The sequence below is a fragment of the Tachysurus fulvidraco genome, chromosome 25 (genome assembly GCF_022655615.1).
Source record: "Tachysurus fulvidraco isolate hzauxx_2018 chromosome 25, HZAU_PFXX_2.0, whole genome shotgun sequence".
NCBI lineage: Eukaryota > Metazoa > Chordata > Actinopteri > Siluriformes > Bagridae > Tachysurus > Tachysurus fulvidraco.
The window spans coordinates 14025629-14052766 of record NC_062542.1 but is presented as its reverse complement, the minus strand read 5'-3'; the positions used below and the strand labels follow the sequence as shown (position 1 = coordinate 14052766).

At 40.7% G+C, this 27138-nt stretch overlaps 1 protein-coding gene across 8 annotated transcripts in view; it reads right to left on the bottom strand.

The window, feature by feature from the left end:
• relch (RAB11 binding and LisH domain, coiled-coil and HEAT repeat containing) overlaps window positions 1-27138 on the bottom strand; it is a 43104-nt gene that overhangs the window by 5919 nt on the left and 10047 nt on the right. Inside the window, exons 3-24 of one of the 8 annotated variants that reach the window (XR_007139527.1) lie at window positions 24061-24132; window positions 23855-23910; window positions 23587-23700; window positions 22733-22915; window positions 21066-21157; window positions 20531-20824; window positions 20167-20242; window positions 18968-19063; window positions 15322-15434; window positions 14290-14380; window positions 13384-13455; window positions 11142-11282; window positions 10607-10771; window positions 9968-10115; window positions 9599-9755; window positions 7336-7459; window positions 7162-7210; window positions 4720-4799; window positions 4185-4291; window positions 2138-2237; window positions 1237-1319; window positions 85-167 (exon numbers count right to left, since the gene is read on the bottom strand). Coding sequence is in view for 6 of the 8 variants with exons in the window: in XM_027174586.2 (XP_027030387.2) it covers window positions 85-167; window positions 2138-2237; window positions 4185-4291; window positions 4720-4799; window positions 7162-7210; window positions 7336-7459; window positions 9599-9755; window positions 9968-10115; window positions 10607-10771; window positions 11142-11282; window positions 13384-13455; window positions 14290-14380; window positions 15322-15434; window positions 18968-19063; window positions 20167-20242; window positions 20531-20824; window positions 21066-21157; window positions 22733-22915; window positions 23587-23700; window positions 23855-23910; window positions 24061-24132 (2413 nt within the window). In the remaining 2 variants the exon portion in view is untranslated. The remainder of the gene's footprint in view (window positions 1-84; window positions 168-1236; window positions 1320-2137; window positions 2238-4184; window positions 4292-4719; window positions 4800-7161; window positions 7211-7335; window positions 7460-9598; window positions 9756-9967; window positions 10116-10606; window positions 10772-11141; window positions 11283-13383; window positions 13456-14289; window positions 14381-15321; window positions 15435-18967; window positions 19064-20166; window positions 20243-20530; window positions 20825-21065; window positions 21158-22732; window positions 22916-23586; window positions 23701-23854; window positions 23911-24060; window positions 24133-27138) is intronic. The other 7 variants (XM_027174586.2, XM_027174578.2, XM_027174588.2 and 4 more) reach the window with 7 other exon arrangements.

Genomic DNA, 27138 nt, shown 5'->3' with positions numbered 1-27138 from the left:
AAAGAATAATGAAGAATTATTAAAAAAGAATGAAGAGACAGGATATTATTGGTGTTAAAGATCTCACGGCTGAGTTGAACTCACAATTCGGGACCACTGCACAAGGTAATTAGGGCCGGGGCTACCCGCTTGTCAATTAAGGCTTCATTCATGCCTCGAAGGATCAGCTGCAAACCGGGCAGATGCAAAAGAGAGACCGGGATATCAACATACACGCACACACACACACACACACACGCACACGCACACGCACACACACATGGCCCAGGACCTAGCAGGGTGAGGACTTGGAGACAGAGATAACAGAAGGGAAAGCTACGACTTTGGACCTGAGGACAGAGGGGCAAGCATGCCAGGAGCCACACGGACGGACTGACGGACGGACAAGATGTCTAGAGCATGCTGCTGCTTTAAGCGAGTGGTGGTTAATGATGATCGTGTAGGTGAAAGTGTTAGTAAAACACATGCGTCACACTTGAACAAAAAAAGAAATAAAAAGTTCCTTCAAGCCTGGGTTGTATCGGGAAAGCTCAGACGGAGCAGATTTTAATCCGAAATAAATATATTATTAAAGTCGTATGTCTTGTTTTTGCATTCTCAGTCCTATCTGATATCCGGTCTAACCTGAAGCACGTGCACGATGAACACAGACAAGACTGTCTTGAAAAGTTTCCGTCTATGAATGTGAAAGGAAAATTCTGAAAATATTTGCATCTTTAATTTGTTTCTCAGGAACGAGGCTACAAGAGACGGACGTGTGAAAATACTTTTCTGTGATAAACCTATTAAACCAGCCCTCTAATTAAAAAAAAAATTAAAACCAGCCCCCTAATTAAAAAAAAAAATCCGTGTCCAGTTAGATTTATATATTTGATTTAGAATAATTTTATAAAAAGAAATATTACACACATCTGCCTGTATTCCTGGAACTAAATGTACAGAGTACAAAGTTTTTAGAATTTATGTATTTGTTGTTGTTTTTTTAATTATTATTATTTATTTAGGTTTAAAAAAAAATTATATATATATATAAAATTTATTTTGAATTTATTTTGAATTTATTTTAAATACCAATTTGTTTGCTACTAAAACCTGAAACGTGTAAGTGTTCTTGTCTGTGGGAAATTGTAGCTTATACAGATTTTTTTATTCCGAACGATGAGATGGATTTAAAGCTTCCCGGGAAAACCGAGGCAGAGGGAGGTGTGTGAGTGAAGGAGGCAGGAGGAGACTTACATTTCAGGATCACTGGAGAGAGTGATAAGAGCCGGAACAACTCTCTGAGCTACTAGGGTTTCATTCACCCCCTTCACCAACAGCTGATTGGTCAGATCAGGGGTGATGTCACACAGGACGCATGGAAGGAGTGAGCAGAGAGTCATGGAACACCACGAGAGAGAGAGAGAGAGAGAGAGAATGAGCGTGAAAGATAGGAGGAAAACAAAAAAGAGAGCAGAAGAAGAAAAAGACAAAAAGAAAAACACTGGTAAAAAAAATAACCGCAGCACTGACACACACACACACACACACACACACACACACACTCACACACAATGTAACCATAACACAAAAGAAGTACATAGAAGGAGCTGACCACAGACTAATGAGAAACAGAAAAAAAAAAGGTTCAAATCAAAGTGATGTAAGAAGCCACGCCCCCGGCGCTACATTACAACAACAACCATGACATAGAGCTGATTTATGCTTCACTTTAACTAGCATGATTATTCCACAGGGAAACAGGGGAATGAAATGAGAACTTCTGCTATAACCATTCAGAATGATATCAGCAAGCGTGCAACAGAGCGTGCACACAAAACACACACACACACACACACACACACAAATATGCTTTATGCTTTAAGCTACGGCAGAGTCGTAAACTGCTGGACATTCAGTGAAGCGGCGTGTACAAGGAGCACAATGCAAGACACGGCGCTAGAGAGACGGGGATCAGCAAGACATCATTCAGTCATCATCATCAACATCATCATCATGACTTAAAACATTTAAACAATGCATGGTAGGTTAAAAAAAATGAGTCGTCGGTTAATTACTGATAGTAATTTAGAGCTTCAAATTGTTTTCTCTGATTCCTTAAAAAGAAAAAAAAAAAAAAAAAGAGAAAAAGTCTGACCTCAAACATGCGTGCGGCGGTGCAGCGAACGAGTGCGGATGTGTGAACCACGCCGTACCACAGTACGGTCAGCAGCAGCTCGTGGTAGGCCGGGTTTGCCCTGAATGCACAAATACACAAAGAATCAGAAAGATTGTCACATTCCTACTTCTTAGTCCAAATCGGATTTCTTTTTAGGCAAACACTGATGCTTTTTTTTATAATCCTACAAGGCATCAGTCAACACTGCGTTCCTCGCCGTCCTTTATAAGGAACCGGTTTGAACGTTGATATGAATCAAACTGAACCCTGGTGTCCAGCTGGACAGATTTCTCACCTCCCATCGCTCCTTTCTCTAGCAGTTTCTGTGTCAGTTCTCTGATTCCAATCCAAAAGACATAAAGTACATAAATACCCCACGTCATACCTAAACAACTCGTACTTAAGACCCCAAGATATCTTTTCTTCACTGAGTAATTTGCTAGTTAAATATGTTAGTTAATAACATAATGACTCAAATGTTACTGTATTCTTTTCTAGGAATTAACCATGACCCGGAACGCTCCCAGACTAAATTCTAGGAAACGTCAGTTTTGAGAAGCGCTGCTACCAGCGTGGGATCGATCGAAGCACAAGGTTTCAAAAAGTTTCATTCGATCCGGTTTGACGAGTCGACGGAGACTTGAAATCCTGCTGGAAAACGTCTCTGAAGCATTTACGTCAATTTAAACTAGATTATTCTTATTATTAAGAAGCAAGGTAGATCTAGTTAGTCGGATCGGATACAATGCAGCAGCGAGCCGCCAATTTATAACGCTTTGAACCGCAACGGCTTGGACTCCGTCCTCTTAAATAAAGGTTTCTTTGAGAAAACACGTACGCCAAGTTACATTGAAATGATTTGAACGCATTGTTGTGAATGACTTCAATTTCATTCTAAACGCATTGTCTTCCTTTTGCCTTGACAACGCTGTCATCGGTTTAAAGCACAAATTGAGCTTGAAAGCAAAGCAAAAGGATGAATAGAGTGTATTCTTCAATAAATATTATTCATTCATTCATTCTCTACCGCTTATCTGAACTTCTCGGGTCACGGGGGAACCTGTGTCTATCTCAGGCATCATCGGGCATCGAGGCAGGATACACCCTGGACAGAGTGCCAACCCATCACAGGGCACACACACTCACATTCACACACACACTCACACACACTACGGACAATTTTCCAGAGATGCCAATCAACCTACCATGTCTTTGGACCGGGGGAGGAAACCGGAGTACCCGGAGGAAACCCCCCCGAGACACGGGGAAAACATGCAAACTCCACACACACAAGGAGGAGGCGGGAATCGAACCCCCAACCCCGGAGGTGTGGGCCGAACGTGCTAACCACTAAGCCACCGTGCCCCCCACCAATAAATATTATTTGGCTGTTACTTTTGTGGCTTAGTATCAGATACGGACCTCCGATCGTGGGGACGGAGACGTGCGATACATCGTACGCTTAGAATTTAATCCGTGAGGAAAATTTTGTAGAATGAGAATTTTTTCGGAATGAGTCTCCGGTACCAGCGATAAAGCTGTCAGCGTATCCGACACGGAAACGTGGTTTGTGGTTTCTCTGGAACGGGACGAGCCGCTTGTTTTCGTCTCGGTGATCTCAAGAGTAAAAGAGAAGCGAGAGAGAACGGAAACCTGCTTGATTCACAGGCATATCGAATGTATCTATAAACGTCTAACAAGTATAACGTGTCCTTTATTCGATTAAAAAATAAATAAAAATACTGCACTAGAAGTGGAACAAGACACTTCCTGTGATCCACGTTTAGGTGAAAACGTATCTTGGTGATGAAGTCACAGACTACAAAAACTACAAAATAAATGGTGCATGTTTAAAAAAAAAAAAACCCAGCAACAACGATGAAAAGAAAAAAACAAACAACAAAGATAATCTTATTCCAAGAAAAGTGACAGAGGGAAAAAAAAAAACAATCGCATTTAACCAGATAAGAAAGCTAATGTTGACGTAACAGAGCGTGATGTTTACGACTGCCGTATGTTTTCCTACCCGAGTTCTACGAAGGAAGCTTTTAGACTGTCGAGAGGGGCATGAGAAAGAGACAGAGTAGTCATAACGTCCTCCAGGAAGCCCACTAACAGCTTTCGGTCTTCATCCTGGTGCAAAAAAGAAAATGACAGTAAACTTTGCTTATATGATTCGGATTGTCTGCGACGGAATGAGAGAGATTATACAAAATGTCGAGCAAAGTAGATTAATGTTGTCTGAAATAGGTTTATTTATATAGGTGCGGTCAAATAACCAATAAATAGGGAATCTAGGAGAATTATTTTGGGGTGGAAAATAAATAAATAAATAAACAAATAAACAAATAAATAAATAAACAAACAAATAAACAAATAAATAAATAACTATACAACACACAGAGTTATAATTAGAAACCTTCCCAAAAAAAAAAAAAAAAAAAAAAAAAAAAGTCTACCAAAAAATAAATAAATAAAATAAAAATATATATAAATTTTCCAAAATATACAAATCATTTTCCAACGACTGTAATAATAAAAAGGTGATTATGATCACTGACCTGGTTGTAGCACGTCAGGACCCCTGTTGCATAGATGGGCACGGTCGCCTTGGTCAAAATGCCATTACCAGCTGTAGCATCTGTTTAAAAATATAAATAAATAAATGAACTAATTTCTACAAATCTATTCATTGTTTTTATACATTTAGATTTATTTAGGAAATAATAAAATAGAAAAGCTTTTAGAAATGCAGCAAGAATCTCTAAACTACAGCTGACTCCCCCCCCCCCCCCAAGAACACTGAAAAACATTTATTTGTTTGTTTGTTTGTTTGTTACCCACCGACCTTTACTTACTTTGTTTATTTATTCATACGTTTATATATTTAATAACCTATTTACCTACTTACTTGCGTATTTGATCATTTAGATCAGGGGAGTCAAGCTCAAATTCACAGTTGGCCAAAATATAAAACTGAGATAAAGTCACGGGCCAAACAGAATATTTATTGTAAAATGAACTGCAACTGATCTGTACAGTAATGTTCAACCTTTTTCATATGGAAACACACTTTAGTTTTGCTTAAACACAGGATTTGGAACAACCAGAGCTTGTTATTACAAACACATAAGAAATTCAATTTGAAATAAAAGACACATCAGTTGTGTTCATTTCACAAACTTTGACCCTACACTTTATGACAAACTCTCCCTCAGATTTTGCGTCTCTGCTGCCACAATAAAGCTTTACAGCCTTTACAGCAGCTTCACTTTTTGATTTAGCTTTCATGAACGTAGTCTGCCGGGAAACCAGACTTTTTTTCATCTCCTCCGCCTTCTGGAGCTTCTGCTTTACGTCCAGGTCCTGATACTTCTCATAATTTATTGTACCAGCTCCCAACGTCCTCTGTTGGACGAAGCCTTTGGACGTCCACTGAGCCGAGGTCGACTCTAAGAATCCTGAGACATCTCCAGTTAGACTGTGTGATACTAAGGAGATCCGAAGTCCATGATCCTTACACCAATACAACATTTATCTGACTGTATATTACAATCACACCCCCCAGTGTCACCCATATGAGGATGGGTTCCCCCTTGAGTCCGGTTCCTCTCAAGGTTTCTTCCTTTACCAATTTAAGGGAGTTTTTCCTTGCCACTGCTGCCTGAGTCACCTCAGACTTGCTCATAGGGGGATAAATACATACACATTGTGAACTATATACATCTAATAATAACCTAGAATTTTTATTCTGTTATTTCTTTTTCTTTTATTATTCCTTATTTCTTTTATTATTCCTTATGTCTTCCTTCTGCTCTATGTTTATGTTCTGTAAAGCTGCTTTGAGACAATGTCTATTGTAAAAAGCGCTATACAAATAAACTTGAATTGAATTGAATAATGTTTTGTTTCATAGTGTCTTCTTATGTTATATTCTTTCGTTACAGACATGTTAGCTCCGTTAGCACACAAGACAAACAGGCCTGTCCATTATATCCGTGAACAGATAATCTGCCTCCCTCCTGTCCTGAAAGCTCCTATTGTCCATCTTTCGTTTGCCCATTTTTGTAGAGGGTGGAATTAACTTGCCCGATGTGACTAACATGGTTGTTAACGACTGTCAACAGAGAATGAGGCGCGCTTGCTGTTCGTGACTACGCGTCGATACAGTGGCAAGGCATTCTGGGATTTGTAGTGTTAGCGGAGCATGCGGCTAGCTAGCTGTAATGCACGTCTGATATGATCTCGCGGGCCAAATATAATTACACCAGAGTTTGACACCCCTGATTTATATATTTATTTATTCGCGTCTTGATTCTTCTCGATCTTTTCGACTTCTTCAACCTTGCGTAAAACACTGAAATACAAGCTTCTCGATCCCAGTTCAATTGACATTACTTTTAAATCCGTAATTAATAAATACGTATTAAAACGTAAAAAAAAAAAAACTATTAGATAAACGATATTCATTTCAAAAACTTGGAGAATTAGCCATTTAAAGAATATTTTGATTATGTATAATCAAATATGTGATTTACACAAATAATATACAAATTATTTATTTAATTATTTATTTATTTTTTAAATAGAAACATTTCCAGCAGGAATTTTTTCTCTCAAGTATAAATTGGACGTTTACGGATACAGTGGCTTTAAAGCTAAATTTTCCCCAAGCCTGCTACATACATAATACTCTCACTCGAGGATTGCAGAGTAGTATGTTTTTCTTTAAAGTTTTTATTTAAAAAAAAAAAAAAAATTAAAAAAATTCTCGACCGACTTGTTTTAGTCATGAATAGAGAAAGCTGACGCAGACCTGCGAGGAGCAAAATTCGACCACAAGCATGTTTAAAAAAGAGGACTGTTCAAACACCGGGTGAAAAACCTCACTTACAATCGAATGTAGAAATACAAATTTAACACGATATAACGGTGCTTGTGTGTGTTCTTTCTCCCGCTGACAGGAAAAGTGTTATTTTTAGGGGAAGTGAACTCTCACTTACCCACGTTCTCCTCGGATAACCGCAGGATTTCTTGGAACTGAGGCTTCACCTTCGGGATAAGAGACAGAGAATAGAAAGTCAGACAGCTCGAACCAGCAAGGCGAACTCCTATCGCTACGGCCAAAACCGAGTGATTAGACACGAGTTGCTAAATATAGATCTGCTCTGATTCACCTTGGTGTTAGTAAATGTTTTCCCGAACGTCCTGCACAGCCGCCAGAAGAATCTGGAGAATTCGTGCACGCAGGTGGTGGAGGCCACGTTGATGCGGCCGACGATCTCAATGAGCTGAGGAAGACTGTGGAGAGAATGTAGAGAGGGTCACATGCTAAAGAAGACCTCACACACTCACTCACTCACACACTCACTCCCTCACTCACCTCACTCCCTCACTCACCTCACTCCCTCACTTCACTCACCTCACACCCTCCCTCACTCACCTCACACCCTCCCTCACTCACACTCACTCACCTCACTCACCTCACTCCCTCACTCACCTCACTCACCTCACTCCCTCACTCACCTCACTCCCTCACTCACCTCACTCCCTCACTCACCTCACTCCCTCACTCACCTCACTCCCACACACTCACCTCACTCCCTCACACTCACCTCACTCCCTCACACTCTCACTCACACTCTCACTCACACACTCACTCACTCACACACTCACTCACACACTCACTCACTCACACACTCTCACTCACACTCTCACTCTCACTCACACTCTCACTCTCACTCACACTCTCACTCACACTCTCACTCACACTCTCACTCACACTCTCACTCACACTCTCACTCACACACTCACTCACTCACTCTCACTCACTCACACACTCTCACTCACTCACACACTCTCACTCACTCACACACTCTCACTCACTCACACACTCACTCACTCACACACTCTCACTCACTCACACACTCTCACTCACTCACACACTCTCACTCACTCACACACTCTCACTCACTCACACACTCTCACTCACTCACACACTCTCACTCACACACACACTCTCACTCACACACACACTCTCACTCACACACACACTCTCACTCACACACACACTCTCACTCACACACTCACACTCTCACTCACACACTCACACTCTCACTCACACACTCACACTCTCACTCACACACTCACACTCTCACTCACACACTCACACTCTCACTCACACACTCACACTCTCACTCACACACTCACACTCTCACTCACACACTCTCACTCACACACTCACACTCTCACTCACACACTCACACTCTCACTCACACACTCATACTCTCACTCACACACTCATACTCTCACTCACACACTCATACTCTCACTCACACACTCATACTCTCACTCACACACTCATACTCTCACTCACACACTCATACTCTCTCACACACACTCATACTCTCTCACACACACACACACACACACACACACACACAAACACACACACACACACACACACACACACCACCATCCAATGAACAAACAATATCTCAGGATTGTCTCTGATCTATCTCAGGATTGTCTCTGATCTATCTCAGGATTGTCTCTGATCTATCTCAGGATTGTCTCTGATCTATCTCAGGATTGTCTCTGATCTATCTCAGGATTGTCTCTGATCTATCTCAGGATTGTCTCTGATCTATCTCAGAACCATCCCAGCTTATTAAAAACAAAAACAATAGTTTGACTAAATCAATAAAAAGTAAGTAAACGTCATGGAACACAATGTAAGGCTTTGAATGGAAAAGATTGCAAATCTAGAAAATGTACTGTTTCCTTTACTACCTACAACAGAGAGAGAGTGAAAAAAGAAAGGATGGTAAAGGAACAAAGTTTATAGCTGATATAAGATAAAGACAAAAACAGAAACTTGTCTTGTGGACAATCCACAGCCGTAAAGGGACAAAAATAATAACGTGTGAACTTTAATGAATAAATTGTATCCGCTGACCATTCGTATAAAAATAACGAATCTTTGGGTTAATAAAAGTTGCTCACGAATCACAGACCTCTTATTATATATACTGGAAAACAATAAGTTTAAACAAGCCAAATTTTTTCCTTGTATTTCTTCTCAAGTTTTTTTTTTTTTTTTAAGTTTATACAGAGTCCACAATTCTGAATTTTATTATTCTTTAATATTGCCAAACCATGTAACACGAGTTCTGGCAGTACAGATGGATTGCTTCTGATGATGCCAAACACCACACAGAGTTAATCTGAACTTAAAAAAAAAATAAAATAAAAGAGAATGAAACAGAGATAGAGAAAGAGTTTGTTTGCTTTCTCCTTGTTGCCACATTCTTGTTCTGTCTCGATTTTAAAGGGAAGACTTGTTGAAATATATATATAAATAAAAAAAAAAGAGTGTGTGAGAGAGAGAGAGAGAAAACACGAGTGTGTGTGTGTGTGTGTGTGTGTAAGCTGACTCACAGTTGATTGACCACCCACAGCAGGCTGTCCCACCCCGTGGTACCCTCATGTTGGAGCTGATGCTCATATAGCTGCAGAAGTGCACCCAGCTGCTCCCTGCTGCCCACGATAAACGCCACGTCCTGCAGAGGAGATGCCGGGCGCGGGAACCGGGTCACTGTGGGGTCAAACACACACACACACACACACACACACACACACACACACCAATAAGAGCTGGGACCATATGATCACCCGGCTTAACCGCTGCATGGGAATGACAGGGAACTTTTATAGCACACCAAAACCAAAGCAAGGAGCTAAGTGTGTGTGTGCGTGTGTGTGTGTGTGCGCGTGTGTGCACGCGCGTGTGTGTGTGTGTGTGTTCACCCTCGATGGGAATAACGTCACTCTGTAGTGTGGCTCGGCTGGTGAATGGTGCGTTCTGGAGCACCACGCCGAACAGCGGAGGGGTTAGAGACTGCAGAGCAGAGAGGAACACGTGCAGCTTATGTTCATCCAGACTGTGTTCACCCTGCTACAGAGAGAGAGAGAGAGAGAGAGAGAGAGAGAGAGAGAGAGAGAGAGAGAGAGAGGAAAAGAAAGAAAGAAATATGATGAAAGAGCGAGAGAGAGAGTTATTATGACAGACACATATACATCAGTAAATTAGCTCTACTTGTTCCAGATCTGCACTCAGTAAATCATGAATAACAGTTGGGTTGTGCAGCTGAATCAGAATGAAGATCACTTTTGGCAGCACAATTTGCACTTACTTGAAATACCACATGATCCAATTTTACCCTTCAATAGGACGTGTTCTATTCATCATAACGCTGTCAGTTATTTCTACAGATATGCAGAAAACTTTTAAATGAAACTCAAAAAAAAAAGTATTCACTGTGTGAGAGAACATGAGAGAGACTATGTGTCATCTACTTTACCTATTGTATTTAAGTTGCGTGTGTGTGTGTGTGTGTGTGTGCACATGTGTGTGTGTGTGTGTGTGTGTGTGTGTGTGTGTGTTACCTGTAGCAGCTTCTCGAGGCGGTTGAGCAGTGAGGGGATGAGCTGAGACTGCAGGTTGCCAAGCTCTGAACTCCATGCAGCGAAGGCAGGAATAAACACCTGATGTGTGGCACCGACTACTCTCTCTGACAGATCACCCAAAGACAGTAGCATCAGCTCAAAGCCCTGTTTACAACACACACACACACACACACACACACACACACACACACACACACACCATCAGAATCCAAAATACCTTAAAAAACAGAATGGATTAAAGTCCTGCATCAGTATGGAAAGTTCTGCGAGACTTCAGACACAGTGATAAGAAAGCCAGAACACACACACACACACACACACACACACACACACACACACACACACACACGAGGTATCCAAGGAAACATACAAAGATATAGACACAACAACAACAACAACAACAAAAAAGGAAAGGGATGAATATATTGTGAAAGAAATACAAGGCCACACATTGAAACACAAGATAACACACAGGGATACACACACACACACACACACACACACACACACACACCTGGGTGTATTTGTCTGGGTCGTCAATATAGCCCATGATGACACCCAGACTCTTGACAACTGCCTCTCGCACCATATCGGCCTTGTCCTCCGCCAACATCTGCTGCAGCATGGAAAGCACCAGAGAGCTGCGGATCTCCTTCTGTACGTACACACACACACACACACACACACACACACACACACACACACACACACACAAACACACACACACTGTGGTTTAAGGAAAGGTTATAATTAGAATTGCAGAATCTTCTCGGTATCAACACTTTCACAATCACAAAGCTAAACACACAAATACGTAACAGCCTGTTTCTCACTAATGTGGCACCGCCTCCACGTACAAAGCCGCACCAACGCTTCGACTTGTTTAGAAAAAATTCTCAGAAGCACGGGAGTGTCTACAATTGCTCTAGGTTACAAAGATTGGTTAGAAGTGTGTTTCTATCATGATGGGAGTAGATCTTTGAAAGATTTCGGGGGCAAAACCAAGTAGAAAAGAAGGAAAAAAGAAAGAAAAAGAAAATATCTATTTACAAAAAAACAAAAAAAAAAACAAGGAAAAGAAGAAGAAAAAACGCTAACCAATTAAAATGAATAATAATTTGGAGTTTTTTTAATACTATGTTTTGTGGTATTCATTATTACCTTTTTAATAAGAATTGATTAACACTGTAAAAAATAAATACTAGAAAATATGTTCTTTTATTAAATGTTTGTGATACTGCTATTAGCTCTAAAACTCAATACCTCACAAAATAAACACGTTCAAATTTAATTCCCACAAAAATCCGATTTTCTGTTCTTTTTTTCACTCTTTCTTTCCCTTTTTTAAAAAACATTTGCCCATCTTCTTATATTTAGCTGCGGAAGTCCGAGCAGATCCTTCGAATTTTGACCGTAACTTGGTAATAATATGGAACTTGATAGTACACTGTTATTAAGTCATTTTGCAATTTTATTCTGCACAAACTTGGACCTTTAGTTATACCAGTTATTTTAAACGCATATGGTTTATTTGTGTGTGTGTGTGTGTGTGTGTGTGGGGGGGGGGGGGGGGGATGATTGTTCCTGGAATTGTACAAGTTTCCGAGCCATTTTAGCGACTTGGGCCAAAGTTGTGTTTAGGAACAAAGGACATCTAGACGACGCCAAGTTAGCTGCCACAAACTAATCAAAATCCACTGTGATCCGTCAGGGAGGCTCTAGAGATGTAGTAAAGTCTGAGCTTTTCACAGAAAATTATAAGACGATGCGGCGTCTTCAGAAATGGTTGTAAAATTGTTCACAATTTTAAGAAAGGAATCTAATTGATACAATTTTCCAATTTTGACCCAACTCCAACGATTAATGGACGTCTACTTCACCCTGTAAGCTTTTCTATAAATACCGGGTTAACATTAAACTACATCCAGTTCTTTTCCAGTAATGGAAAAATCTTGATAATGTGGTTTACACACTTACTGTAATGCATACAAATGAATCCCACTTCACTGTGAGGACATCTTGTTCAATTGAGAATCACTTTCACATAATAAAGTTGTGAACCAAGAACCACTGGAAATAACTAGAAGTTATAAAGCACACAGTTATACAATCCCGCTGAAGTAAAATCCGATTGACTTGTTGGTCTATTTTCACAATATTTAAAGGTTTTTTCTAAATTACCCACAATGCCATTTGTCTGAATTTTTAAATAGGCTGATGCAGCGGGGCTTTAGACCTTTAGCCTGCCCAGCTCACCAAAGCTGCCGCTAACAAACAGCATAAACAGCATCACCTCGAAGATCGCTAAAAGTCATACCTCGATGTTATAGCTGAAGACTGAACTTCCATATTTTTCTCCTATTAAATTGTATTGAACCGTTTGCTGGTAATGACGTCGTCTGACAAAAATACAGCACCAAACAAAATAGTAGCATCAGAATCGCTAAATACGTCATAAATATAAATAAAACTCTATTAATTTGGTCAGGGTGTTGTTTGTCCATGAGAACTGCTCCGCATGTTTTATAAAACTGCTGCAAATCCAAAAGGTTACGCGATATATTGTAGTTGTTTAAAGCATGACCGTTAACATTTGGAGTACATTTGCTGAGGGTGCGAAAATCCTGACAAAATGAGTTGTTTACGTTTGTGTGCCGACATGAACGTTCATAAAAATGCTTAAATGGGACTGAGCGATGGATTCGACGACCCCCTGGGTGTGACGTAGTCTCGTCAGTTAGACGAATGAGTCTTACCGGCAGATAGGGGGCCAGCGCTCCACAAGACTCCGCCACCAGCAGCCTTCTCTCTGGGTACTTGTGGTTTATCTGAACATACACACACGTACACACAAAAGCAGCCAAGTCAAAGAAGACACAACATGATAAAGTGAATCCATGGCCTGACCACATGATTGCTTTTCCCTTCATCGTGTTTACCAGCTTCTTCCCTCACATGACCGATCGTTGGATTGCCAAAGAGAGCTGAAAAGGTCTGTTTTGTGGTGTTGCTAAGATAAACAGGTGTACACTTACAATTAAATGAAACTACAAGGGCGTTTAGGGCTAAGAAACAAACTCTCTGAGGCCGTGAGGTTGGCTATGACTATCGCACAGGCTTTGATGACCAAACGGGATGATACACATCTGTAATACGACGAGTGCACTGTGTCTGTTTTTCTCAAAGTTATGAGAATCGAATGTGAGAGGAAGAAAACAACTTGTGAGGTCTGTTTGTCTGATCGTCATGTGGGAACACTGCACTGTGTTTAAATTAAGGTTTGCTTTGTTTTAGCAACAATAAAAATGGCTAAAGTTATAAAAGTATATAGTGATAAACACACGATAAACATTTCACACTGAATAACTGATCAGAGTTAAAACGATTTAGCTTTAGGTCTGTGTATGTAGGTTATATAGCTTTATATAGCAGTGGGCTTGGTGGCAGAATGGATGCGTATACCCTGAAATTAAATTGGGGGGTGGGGTGGGGTTTAATTAAAGGGTTGATTGTTCTATTCAAAAAGCTATACTGAGGAACAGAGCCAAATTTATCACTTACACACAACTGTGTATGTGTGTGCTTGTATATCTGTGTGTGTGTGTGTGTGTGTGTGTGTGTGTGTGTGTGTGTGTGTGTGGCTTAGGGGTGAAAGAGCCGACCTGTTCCCAGCACTGTGGTAAAAGTTCCACCTCCACCCGCGTTGGGCCCACATGCCGTGCAAAAGCCACACAGCCCATAAGGATCATTTGTCTGAAGGAGGCAAAGAAACAATGGTGGAGTGTTAGCAGTAACCACAGCAGAAATGAAAGTTATGTTAAAAACAGCACTTTATATGAAGCGTACTTCGGTGTCTCCTACATTACGAGTAACGGCAGTGAAGCTGTGAAACGGTTACGGTACTTTAACAGTGAACGGAGAGCTCGATTGAACACATCTGAAACATTATGAGTAATATGTGAGGTGTAGTCGGGAACTGGAGTATACTGGGAACTGCTTACTCATGCTTATTTATTTATTTATTTATTTTTTGCATTGTAAAATTCCAGTAGTAAATGCAATGCAATACTGTACATAGTACAATACATATAGTACACATAGGATCTACTCAAAAAAAGCAAACCTTCCACACATCTCGGATCACTGATGACCAGAGATCAGGAATAGAGAAGCAGAATTTAGCTTAAATGCTGCCCCAGCACCCAAAAGATCTCCGATATGCCCCATCCTATAAAGTCTAAAACTTTTTCCCCACATGGTTCTAAAATATGCTACATTAAGAGCATATAACAGATGAGGCTAAGAAAAGCAGAAGAAAACTGTTGGGAAAGTGGTCAGTGTTAAGGGGAAGATGGAGGAAACCAAAAAAAAAAAAAAAACAGGACAATTGTAAAAGAAATCCAGTTCCAATATGCAATAGATTTAAACCTGGGGCAGGTTCACTTTCCTAGAAGAGATATAGTTCAAAACCGAGTAGCTGAAGGTCTAGTCATAGCCCAGATTTCAGTAGAAGAACTGAGAATCTGTAGCAGGAACTGAAATGTTTGTTCACCAGTAATCTCTATGCAATTTAACAGAGCTTAGGCAATTTTGCCAGGAAAAATGAGCAAAAGGATCAGGCTCCAGATGAGTAAATCTGGGCTTCACTCTGTAACTACACCCACACAAACAGAAACACACACACACACACACACCTCTGCTCATCGTCTGGCCTCTTGATGAGGTTGAAGAGGATGTGCAGTAGCTGGTCTCTCTCTTTGGGCTCAGGGTGGAGGCAGGCTGTGCACAAGATGAGTGGAATGAGTTCCTACAACACAAACAAACACCAATGCAGGTGTGAGATTCAAATAAATACACACACACACACCTGTAAACACACTCGCACCTCCAGAGGGGAAGCAACAGGACACACTGGCACATGAGGGTCAAGGATACAGGGAACAACACAGGGTTCGCCGTCAACACAAAGGAGAAGGTCTGAAAGTGTGCGCTTGGGTGTGTGTAGTAAAAATACAGCAATATTTATGTCCTCTCAAAAGCATGGACAAATATTTGTGGAGGTTTTCTGACTTAGTTTTTAAATGGTTTCTATATTCAGCTGCTAGTCATGGTCATAAAAATCCCATCATCGTGTCACACACTGGGCCGTACGGTGGTTACTTATGACGCAGTCGTTCCATTTGGGGGTCGCGATGAATAAAGGAAAGCGCAGTTCTCTTGAGATTAATCCCTATCAAACACTGCTTGGTTCACAGCGTACACACCTTCAGGGCTGGGTCGTAAATAAACAAAGCTGATGAAAACACAAAAACAGGAAAGTTAAACAAATCTGCGGTGAGACTTCAGGCAGATTGACGCCTGTGCCCGTTTGTTTGTACTCCTCTTTTATTTCCTTCACTTTGACGGTACATTTTCACCTGCCAAGAGTTCTCTGTAACACCCCCTCCCCTCCCTCCTTCTGGCCTTCTGCATCACACTCCAGCTATGCTACTTATGTCCCTTTGAACTGAGTTAAAAGCCATAGCGTGTAGCATCTGGAAAAGGAAGACATGCATGCAGGCCGTTGGGAAACATTTTATTTGGCACCGGTCCACACGCTGATGTGCGGCGTACAGGAATAACTGTATGCTCCGGGCAGTCAATAAAAAAAGGGGGAGGGAAGTGACACACTGATCAAAAATATGCAAGGATGAACATATGGCTTAACTAAGCTCACAGTTAGTCTCTATTAGAAAATCTACATGAACATAGTGCCAAGATTAACGAGTTCATAAACACTTAACGCTGCGTGACTGAAAACAGACGTCTCGGTTATGAACAAGTCATTCATGCTTTTAAGAACAAGGCATTCATGCTGCGTAGAGAGACCCGATGCCGCTATTATTAGACTCGACCCGTGTCGGGCGTCAGGTTTTCGGCTCTAAGTGGACCCGTGAAGACCTCTAGCAGAGACCACACCTCCTTCACCAAGACTGATGCAGATATACAGGCATCCCTAATAAAGTGGTGCTGAGAGCATGTTTACATGACCAGGCCAAATCCACCAAACAGGAGGACAAATTATCCATTGATAGACGCCGATAGATGCGAGTTGAGTATGCTGACTTTGTATGCTGTATTGTGTCTGCCAAACCAAAACATTTCCAATGAAAATGCACATTTGAACAGTAATGCAAAGAATTTCTGGAATATCAAATGACTCACTAGAGCCTACAGCAAAACAGGTCCTGCAGCTGGGAACATCACGACAGGATGCTGACAGACGTTCTACGTATTACTCACGGACACTTAACTCTGTCCTTTCTGAAGAAATACTTATTATTTTACTAATATACAGGATGAGCGATAGTTCTGTAGAAGTCTTCAGCTATGGCATCTGCTATGTACAGTATATTAGCTATAAATGACTTGGACATGTTAGCTAAACAGTACTTGGTAAAAAAAAATGACTCCATATATACGGTTTATACAGTTTTAGGCTTTCGTGTGTCGACGGAAATCTATACGTCATCGCACCAATTTTAAGTAAATAATGTGTTCTGTTTGCTGGCTGTTCAGAATTGCAATTTAGATATGCTTCATATTAGCGCTTAAGGCTTCTCTTATTTATTACAACGTGGTAATCAGTAACTCAAGTTTCCGGGCAAATGTTCATAGTCATTATCTCTGCAATAACGTGGGCTTCGGTATTAAAAGCCTGTAACTGCAGCAGAACAGACAGGTGTGTAACTAACACTTACTTATTAGCCCATTGTTCTGTGCAGGGTGCCATATCACAGAGCCTCAGAGTACGTGTGTGTGTGTGTGTGTGTGTGTGTGTGTGTGTGTGTGTGTGTGGTGTGTTAAGAAACTGGACAGTTGGGATTAACAGACAAAGCTCAAAGTCCATTGAATGAAGGCAGGAATGAGGAAATTCCATGTCCTTATCCCGCCCGTGTTGTTTGCCTCAAAAAAGTTCTCCTGTTGTTAGAGAACACCACTATGCAAAGCAGGGGCGCAAGAGACATAGGTGGCGTCTACCCAACAGACGTGTGTGTGTGTGTGTGTGTGTGCGTGTGTGTGTGCGAGACAGACTCCGTTTGCACAAATGCATGAATAAATGTTCTATGAGTGTCGTCTAACAATGTAGAAGGTAAAGGTGGAATGAACATGAGACATCTTCTGTACTAAGATTTTCTGGCTCATACCATACCTAGTTCACTAGGACTCTTAGATCAGAGACCATACCTAGTTCACTAGGACTCTTAGATCAGAGACCATACCTAGTTCACAAGGACTCTTAGATCAGAGACCATACCTAGTTCACTAGGACTCTTAGATCAGAGACCATACCTAGTTCACAAGGACTCTTAGATCAGAGACCATACCTAGTTCACTAGGACTCTTAGATCAGAGACCATACCTAGTTCACTAGGACTCAGATCAGAGACCATATCTCTTTCAATGAGTGACACAGAGACCTCATCTTTACTTGGACAAACACAGAAGCCACAACACAGAAATGGATGCAGAAGCCACTCCTCCTTCACCAAGATTGTTCCAGAAGCCACATCTCCTTCACTGAAACCAAGGAGGAGGCCACACCCCATTCACTGATGCCACACCCGTTCACTGAAGCCAATGAGGAGGCCACACCCCTTCACATAGGCCACACACACTTCACCGAAATTTACAAGGAGACCACACCCCCTTCACTGAAACTGAGGAGGAGGCCACACCCCCTTCACTTGGGACTGATATATGTCTGCTTAATTGGGACCTACAGGTACAGAGAACACGCCTCATAAGTTTGATTGACACTTTCTTCACCAGGACAAATAGGCCACACCTCTTTTTATGTATAAAAAAAGTCTTTGTCTCTGGCTGAAGTATGGTTAAAAATGTATTTTACACAAAGTTATTTGTCATGTTTTAATGTTACCCAACAAAAGAAACTTCTGGTTTCTCTCTCTCTCTCTCTCTCTCTCTCTCTCTCTCTCTCTCTCTCTCTCTCACACACACACACACACACACACACACACACAAAGTGAACAGAGGAAGACTGGCATAGCAGCGTGCATGAGTTTCACTCACCTGACACAGATGCACAACCATTCTCTAATGCAGCAGAGAGACATGCACCAAAGCAGGAGAATTAATGAGCAAATGCAAAAAAAAGTCAATAAAAACTAACGCAGAAGTGAAAGACAGGGGACAAGAGATGTGAATTAGTGAAAGAAGATGAAAAAAAGTCCAGTCAGTGCTGAATTCTAATAGAAGACAGCAAATAAAAAACAACACCAACATGTGGTTTGGCCATGAAAGAGGCACGTGTGTGAGTGTGTGTGAGTGTGTGTGTACCTCACGCTTGGCAAGCAGGACATTAGGGACAATGTGAGGCAGACAGCGGCCCAGCATCAACATCACGCTCTGCTCACTGTCAGCGATACGTGACACCTAATAAAGGAACACAATGTTAACACACAACCACAGTAAAAAAAAAAAGAAGAAGAAGAACCCTAAAAAAATAAAATCTGTGATTAAACAAAAGCCAAACATTTCAGTTCTTTCTATTTTATCTTAATATTTGTAACAACCTTTCTATTTCTATACAGAAATGTTTAATTTCTAACTGTTATGGAAGGAGACTCTGGTCAGAGTTAAAGCTACAACTAGATTCTCCATAAGAAAGTCTTCTTCAGGACAGAAAGCTTTGTGTTTCCTTGTTTTTTTTGTTGGTTTGTCTTCATATAGGTGAAGAAACGTGTCTTTGTAGCTGCCATGACGTAAACGTTAACAGGTTCTAGCGCAGACTTTCCACGACACTTAACATAGCCTTGAATGACGCATCAATTTTGACTATAAAATGACTTCATATCTAAAATTCCTATTCGAGGTTCAATTATAATAACATGAAAATCTGCTGAACGGAGTTTTGTTTTTAACCAACTATGCAAACCTCTTTAAAATATTACATTTCATACAGATTAAGGGCTTTCCCCAGGTGATGAAAACCATTCTTTCGTTTTCAGTAAGAGCTGAGCGGGTAAGAATGACGCAAGTGGAGCAGGCAGTGATGTGGAAGGCTCAAGGCCAAGACATGTATGTGCCTGACTGTTCTAAAGAAAAGTTAAATAATTAAATATAGAAATAAATAATGAAAAAAAAAAATCACCTTAGTAAAACCGCCAACCTACGTAAAGCTTTCCACATTTCAAACTACATTTCCCTAATTCTCAAACAATCTGAGGATTAGAATTTAATGTTGCTATATTTTATGTCAGCTAACAATGCTAACCCTCGTCATTACTGTAAAATCACAAGAACATCATGGATTAAATAAAATCTGTTCATGTTTACAAGCTATCAGAGATGTTAAAATGCCATTTTGTTAACAAATGCTGAATGTCTGAGAACTGTGTGTGTGTGTGTGCGTGTGTGTGTGTGTGTGCGCGTGTGCATGAATGCCCAATAACAGCAGTGTCAGGTGGTCCATTAGGAAGAGCTGTTCTGTACATAGAGGTGTGGAGGTGTGGTTGGTGTAATCGGAGTGTGCTCACCTCAGAGCCAAGCCTGCTGTCAGCAGACATTTGACAGAAAGACAAAAGTGCTTGGTGGAAGGCCGGAGACAGCTTTCTGCAAAGAACACACAAAAGCGTGCTTTTACAGGCTTCCTCAGGGTTTGGTTACGTTCACAAGCTATGTGCTAATTGCTCTTTAGCCACTACAGAGCCTGCGTCTAGTGTGTAATCCTGAGTGGATTGTGACCGAATCTGATAAACAGTGCAGTGATGACACCTAGTGGTCAAAATGAGGAACACGTTTTGATCTCACAATTAATTTATTTATTTTTTTTAACAATTGAAAGAATTAAAATGTATAGAACTGACTCGTCTCGGAGATATTACAAAACATTTTTGTCACCTGTTTGGTTGGTCAAACTGTACAGGGCCTTTGCTGTGCTGGTCAGGGCTTTTAAACTTGCTGTGGTTGGGTGTAGATGAAGAGGAATTCTCGGCAGTAGTGATAATGGTGGTGGCGCTGGCGTTAGTGTTAGTGCTAGATTTGGAGTCTGCAGTAGCCTCGGTCTCTGTGACTCCTCGTATGTCCAGATACTGCCCGTTATCAAAAAGACCTTGCTCGCTCTGCAGCCGTGACTCTGTCTCGCCACGCTCCACCGCAGGCGCCGCCGTGTTCCTCTGAAGACCCTGGATTTCACTGAGACATCACATAATCGCCTGATTAAATAAAGTAAATCATTTATGGAGCATAATTATATTGCAAAACAATCAATCAGTCAAAGTAATGCTTGTTATTGAAATAAATACATGGAGTAATAACAACAGGACTAAGGCTGATTTATCTGAGCTTGCATGGGAGAGAAAGGGAAAAGCAATGGGGTATTTTTTTTTTTTTTAAATGATAAAACTTCATGACATTCACATTTTTCATCGCTCACCTTTGTAATTTTTTTATTTGCTCTGCTAGACTCTGTTTCTCACTGTTCAGCAGGCTGATCTGGTACTCCAGCTCCTGCACTACGTCTGTCTGCTTTGAGGGAAAGAGAGGGGGGGGGGGTCTTTAGTGTGTATGTACCTACACACACACACACACACACACACACACACACACACACACACACACACACACACACACATATACACATACAGACACACACTTCTTTGGATTGTTTAATATGCGTATGTATGTATGTATGTATGTATGTATGTATTTTCTTTAGATTTAAAAAAAATATATTTATTTCTTTTATTTTGCTTTAAATGTGATTTAAAGATTACATGAACATATATAATAGTCTATACCTGTAAACATAGCTTTGGCAACATTGTCCTATAACACAGTCATCATGCAAATAATGTTCATTTGAATTTGTGTGAGAGAGAGAGAGAGAGAGAGAGAGAGAGAGAGAGAGAGAGAGAGAGAGAGAAAGAAAGAAAGAGAGAGAAACAGAGAGAGAGAAACAGAAAGACAGATAGAGAGAAAATAAGGAGCCCTATTCTGAATATTATTGCAGTGCCAGAAATGTTGTATTTCTGATCTTTCCATAGACCTTCCACCTCACAATAGAGTCAGCGCTTATGTTATTTATACGGCTTCGCTTTCTGAGTGATGGTTTGGATCAGATCCATTCAGTCGGGCGTTCTCGCGAGTCATATGTCTGTACGTGTCTTACTTCAGTAAGCGCAATGCCACATGAGCTGACTCCGTAACCTGTACAAGACGTCCATTCATATACTATAAATACAAAGAATCACAGGAGTTTGTGAGCACTTTGTGCTCGTCAGTAACAGGTAGGGCGGCTGATTGGATCATCTCTGATTAACAGAAACACAGTTTGAGAGAGTATTTAGTTTATATAATAAAACACCAGCTCTGCAGAGACGTACTCCACTATTGCTGCATTCAATCAAACTAATCAATCGTCAGTCATTCTCTGACTGTAGCTCTCCATAAAGCTTTCAGCTAACAACAACAACAACAGATATGTTATTCAGAAATCTTTCACAGGAGCATTTACTGTATGTGGTGCACAGAAATCCTTAAAAAAAAAAAAAACGTTCACATCTGACAAAAATGTGTGTAAATCCATGTCCGGAAAACGGACACGGTTGGTTTGCGCTACGTCAGGTTACGGCTGACTCTAAACTGCTTGATGTCCAGATCTCACAGTTGGACAGTCATGCGATGAACAATGATTCAGTTCTGCTGGAATCTAATCCTGTTTGCTCAACATTCCCAGAAGAAAACATAGGTTTATTTATCTGAGAACGATTAGCTTCCTTCTGCTGCCCTCATGCTTCAGTACATAAACTAACCAGAGCTAATACGTCTGTCCAGATCAAAACTGGCATCGATACGCAAACAGTTGGAATGATGATAGAATTAGAAATAAACATAATGTGCATGTGAAACTGTCATGGTGTATAATGGAATGTTGGGTGTGTGTGGTGCAGAACAGGGACTCAGAAGGTCTCGAGTTCAAATCCCAGGACCTCAAAGCTAAGGATGCTGTAAATGTGCATGTGTGATATATAACCCAAAGTGTCCGTTACCTTTTTACCTTCTTATCCGATTCATAAAACTAATCGAATCCATGAAATGTACCTGTATGTTCTGCCCAGGCTCCTGGGTAATGTAATCCACCGGGAGGTCATCAGCGTCCACGCCAACAGCTACGTCTACGGTTTCCCGATGTGAATGTTGGCTGCTGCTACAGTTTCTGTAGAGCTGCAGCAGGTCAGGAGGTTTGGGAGTGTTCAAGCCCACGTCATCCCACAATTCAAAATCCTACGCAGCCAATAAACAGGAACACACACGTATGAAGTTATGTAGATGCCACATATAGTACAGCGTGAGAGTAAACATGACCACGGGAACTTTTAGGCGTTTGTGAGAATATTTTCCAGTGTAATAAACCATGACTAGATTCATCCTTTTATACTGTGGCTTGCATAAGTATTCACACACCCCTGATTTCACATAGTGTAGGACTCATTAATCAATACAAAATATACTAGAATACTGAAGTGTGCGTTGAAGAAAAAAAAAAGATATGACATAATTTGATGAACTATGTTGATCTATATTAAAATCATGTAGTCATGTGACCACAATAGAAACAGCTGCTCCTGGAAGAAACAAGACAACCAATAAGCTATCAGAACAGAACAGAAATGCTGAATCACCCTACAGAGCATTGTTAAAAAAAAAAAAAAGGCGGTAAAAAATATGGAAATAATATGATGCTTTAATACTAAAAAAGGATAAATAATTCCGAGTTTCAATCCCGACCTTGTTTTTTTTTTTTTTAACTATAAATCAGTTTAATATTTTTTCTAATCCAGGTCCTTTTCATAAATGAATAAAATGTGGAATGTTTTAAGGGGGGGTGAATACTTAAGCAAAGCCCTGACAGATTACTGCCACATCTCTAGATATGAATAAACTTTAAACATTACCTGATCGTCATTTTCATCAGAGAAGGTGATGGATGACAGCTTGTATTCGTTTTTTAACAAATACTCGTTCACTAAAAAATTTAAGGCTCGTTTCTCCAGGGGGCGGATGGGTTCCTACAGGGGAAAGATTTGAGGAAGAGGTTGAAGGGTGTGTGTGGAGGGTGGAGAGTGGGGCTATTTCCAAAGCAAGCAAATAATGGGGGAAAAAAAAGCAATAAAATTTAGCTTAGAGGTAATCCTTTTAATATTGACATAAAAAGACGCTGACCTGAATTTCAGGACTGGATTTGTAGTTTTTGCGCTCTTGGGACGGGATTTCACACTCTGAGCATGAGAGAGAGAGAGAGAGAGAGAGAGAGAGAGAGATAGAAAAGAAGGACAGTTGGCATGCGAATGGACACACTGCCCTCAGGAGCGAGTCAGGCTCCTATAGCAGTAAGCACCGAAGTGTGTGAGAGCTGTAAAGTACGCCACCTGCAGCCTGAGTCAGGTTGTTGCGCAGAGCCTGAATGGTCTCCTTGGCTTTCCGTAGTTCAAACTCCAGAACTGGACCGAGGGTAAGGGGTGGGGGAGGTCAGGGGTCACCACACACACACACACACACACACGCACGCACAAGCATCCAACCAAGAGAAAGGCACAACCAAAAGAACAAAGTATGGCAATGAAAAACAGATGAAGATAGAAATAAAATACAAGATTTGTTAGAAAAAACTGAAACAGAACCGAAACAGGGACATGCATATTATGGATCTAATGAACGCATGCAGCAGAGATTGCTGGGACAGCTGGCGAATTTTCACACGCAGCATTTGGGGTTCTACGATTCAGCTATCTGCTGTCTGACCCGGGATTTTTTTTTTTTATTATCATTATTATTATTTTTTAAAAACAGAACTAGAAAGTCAAATGCCAAGAAGAAGCTTGTTTATAGTTAACAAAAGAGATTATGTTCATGTTGCTGAGAGATGTTTTGAAATAAGTACAGCACCATGACAGCCCTTTACCACCAAATCGTGATGCGCTGATGCATTATTGCACCTACAAGCTTAAAGCATTAACATACAGTCCCTGGTCTTTTATTCTGTTGAAGTATTTACGAGCGATCGATTCGATCGTCTGAAACGCTTTGCTAGAGCTGCCTCAGAACTGCGGTAGATGACTCCTGCGTCAGCCTGTCCAGGATTTCACCATTTTGCAACTGCAGAAATGAACGCAAAGTCGAGCAAACTCTACGATGTTCGGAGGATCTTGCATTTTTACAAATTACGGCGGATTTTCCGCAGATTTGAACCGAGACGTTTCTTGTGACATCATCAAAGAGCCAAAGCGAGTTCATTGTTACGCGAACATGAAGACAGCGATCACAGAAAGTTACTAAATAGGTGTACATAATTTGTACATATTCTATGCATCTTTAGACTAGTGACGTGTTGGAGCTTTGGACTGTAAAATATATCCAGAAAAACACAAGTACTTCTTGTAAAAAATCTACAAGTCCATGTCTACTGCTGCGTAAGCTCACGTGTGGATACATAAAAATCGAGTACTTAAAATCAGGTCATGGTTTCAGAACCAGCTTTAGTACCATGTCGGTGTAAACTGGATATATGCAGGGCAAGACATAAGCACAAATTGATTAAAGTCAACTCTACCAAATTTCTTAAACTGTTAAATTAATCCACCGGAAAGCATCGCACCTTTTCTTCTTATGATACGTAAGATCTGTCGAAGCCTGCAGCAATCTTGCTACAGCAGCCTTTTCTGAGAAAAAGCACTGGGAGAAGAAGGATGGAGGAGAAGACACTTGGCATACCTGTGCGCTGAAGATCTGCAGAGAACACCAGGTCCTGCATTAAAAATCTAGGGCTTCCTGAATCCAGAAGTGGTATTTACTTCAGGATCGTACTAAAGAACCGACGACATGAGTTACACAAGCTGGGATTGTGTTCGGTAGTGAATTGTACCTCTGCTAAACACTTGTACTCGAGAAGGACTTACAGTAAAGACAAGGACCGGGAAGATTTCCTCTGCAGATCAGGAGAGCATAGGATACCGAATCAACGAATGGTAAAACTTAAAAGCAAGCAATATAAATAATAATAATAATAATAATAATAATAATAAAAATTAAATAAAGTGGCAAAGGGATGCTGGCCTGGAAGGATCAACACAGCAAGGAGAAAAAACAAAAACAAAAAAAAAAACTGGTGTTGGGACTCATCAGAAAGCCAGAAAAACCCCAGGTCAGACAGCCAGGGCTGTTGGATTTGGAGAATTTGCTGCAAGTGTCCAATCACTACTTTCTCTGGCTACAGGCTTTCTCTGCTGCAAGGTTCCTAAATCCCTCTACTTACCAGTGACAAACTGAAGTCCTATATATACACAAAATAAATATCCTAATATCATCCATTAAAATTATAATTGTTATTTGCTATACAATAAAAATAATCGTTTGTTCAAATCCTAATACTCTGCCTCGTTTTACAGAATAATTAACGATTTAAATACGGCTCTAAAATTGGATCTGCATATACACTGAAAAAGTAAAAAAAAAGTGTGTGCACAGAAACATTAGATAATAATAACTCGGTACACACTCGGTTCTGAACCCTGCTTTACCCTGATTCTGAGCTACACAGTTAAATGTTGTGTAATATGCTGATATGTCATATGTCAGTCTGGCTCAGTTCTAATCCCTGGCTTTTCAGTAAAGAACTCAACCCAGCAACCTAGTTGAAGAATGACTGCAAGGCGAAGGAGATATAAACTGCTGATAAAACCAAAATCAGAAGTAGGATTAATTACAACATGACTAATCTCGATGAGAAGTGATATCAGGGTTTAATCTTGAAGCGTCCTGCACTGTGTGTGTTTACTGTATCCCGTTGTCCTGCCCTGTTGCTCTGGTCTTACACCATATTTAAACGGTGTGCAGTGAAGTATACGTGAAGCTTCATATTTCCTCCTGCTGTACACATAATCCTAAAAGCTCATAGCTACTAGACCGCACTAACATACATATTTCCATATACATGTTTTGGTTAGTTAATGTTACGACTGTTTTTACGATGCATATCGATTATAGTAAAATAATATTTTTTACTATTTCTCTTCAACTACTTTAAAAATGGGCTAAGAATGATTCTCATGGAAATCGCAAGAGTCTATGAAACCTATGAAATGCTTTTCATTAGTATTTAGGCCACTTTCAGGCCTCTCCATGGATTCGTCCTGTTCGTCATCTTCAAAGAATGGGGACATTGAGCTGAAAGAGGCCCGAGCTGAATGCGTTCAGTGAAGCACGCTGCTCATGGTCTCATCGTTATTCAGAAGAACTGAGCATCACGTGGACGCTACACTTCCCCCGAACGGAGAGGCTCTGACGTTCCCTGCAGGACTAACCAAGATGTTTTAAAGTGACTATAACGTTAATGCTGACATCGTGGAGTCTTATAAATTAGCCGTACATTTCAGGATGACGAGCAATCAAACATCTGAGCGAACAAATCCCAAAGCTAAACACAGAATTCACTGTCTAATCTGGTTTTT